The 1,006-nt window shown below is 54.6% G+C and overlaps 1 protein-coding gene across 1 annotated transcript in view; it reads left to right on the top strand.

Annotated features, from left to right (window-relative positions):
* The first annotated feature begins 961 nt into the window (after positions 1–961).
* Positions 962–1,006, top strand: part of LOC119467690 (alpha-tectorin-like) — a 12,651-nt gene continuing 12,606 nt past the window's right edge. Inside the window, exon 1 of the mRNA XM_037729824.1 lies at positions 962–1,001. Within this exon, the coding sequence (XP_037585752.1) occupies positions 962–1,001 (40 nt within the window). The remainder of the gene's footprint in view (positions 1,002–1,006) is intronic.

Genomic DNA, 1,006 nt, shown 5'->3' with positions numbered 1-1,006 from the left:
TAGAGAAGGCTTTGACACGTTCATTCATTCTTCCAACAGGTATCCATGGAGGTTTGCCACGAGCTGGGCTCTGGGGAGATAACAGGGAACATCACTTGAACTTGGAGCAGTGAGTTGACATCCTTGCACTGAATGACATGTGTTCCTCCAAAGCTGACCTGTCCCCCGCACAGCCACTATGAGCTCTGGGGCTCCCCCTGTCCCAGCTCCTGCACCAAGCCTGCCCTGCCGAACAGCTGCCTGATGCTATGCCAGCACAGCTGCCAGTATGACCCAGGCTTTGTGCTCAGTGGCACAGACTGTGTGCCCCCCATCCAGTATGGCTGCTCCATGGGGGGCAGGTACTACCTGGCCGGGAAGGTCTTCTGGGCTGGGGAGCACTGTGAGCAATTCTGCCACTGCCAAGCTTCCACCCACGCCATGTACTGCTCCGCCTCCTCCTGTGGGCCAGGGCAGAGATGTGGGACCCTCAGTGACATCTTTGGGTGCCACCCTCTCTCCCTTGGCACCTGCCAGGCAGCTGGGCACTCACATATCATCACTTCTGATGGGAAAAGTGTTGAGTTCTTGGGTACCTGCGTGTCCGTCTGTGCCGAATCCTGTGGCTCCTCCAGCTCATCTCCGTTCTTCAGGGTACAGCTGGGAAAAGGGCACAGACCCAGCAGCCCCCCATGCCCGTCTCAGAGGTGTCTGCCCAGGTTAATTGGACCTAGGTCCACCTGCGGAGGGACAGCCCAGGCATGGCTCAGGGAAGCACCAGCTTTGGGGACCTGTGGGTTCTAGGAACCCTAACCCTTCACCCAAACCCACAGCCCCAAGGGAAAAATGTATTCTGCCTCTGTTATTTCCACATTTTATCTCTCTTCTCTGATTACACACCCATTTTTATCTATATCCATCAGAGGCATTCAGTTAAAATAACAGAAACCCTCTCAGACCTACTTAAGAAAAAAGAAGACTTATGGTTTACACCATAGTTATTGGGCAAGTGTGGCCTGCAGGTCCT

This window comes from Cebus imitator, unplaced genomic scaffold (assembly GCF_001604975.1).
Source record: "Cebus imitator isolate Cc_AM_T3 unplaced genomic scaffold, Cebus_imitator-1.0 Scaffold318, whole genome shotgun sequence".
In the NCBI taxonomy this organism is placed as follows: domain Eukaryota; kingdom Metazoa; phylum Chordata; class Mammalia; order Primates; family Cebidae; genus Cebus; species Cebus imitator.
This window is presented reverse-complemented; position numbering and strand designations above follow the sequence as displayed.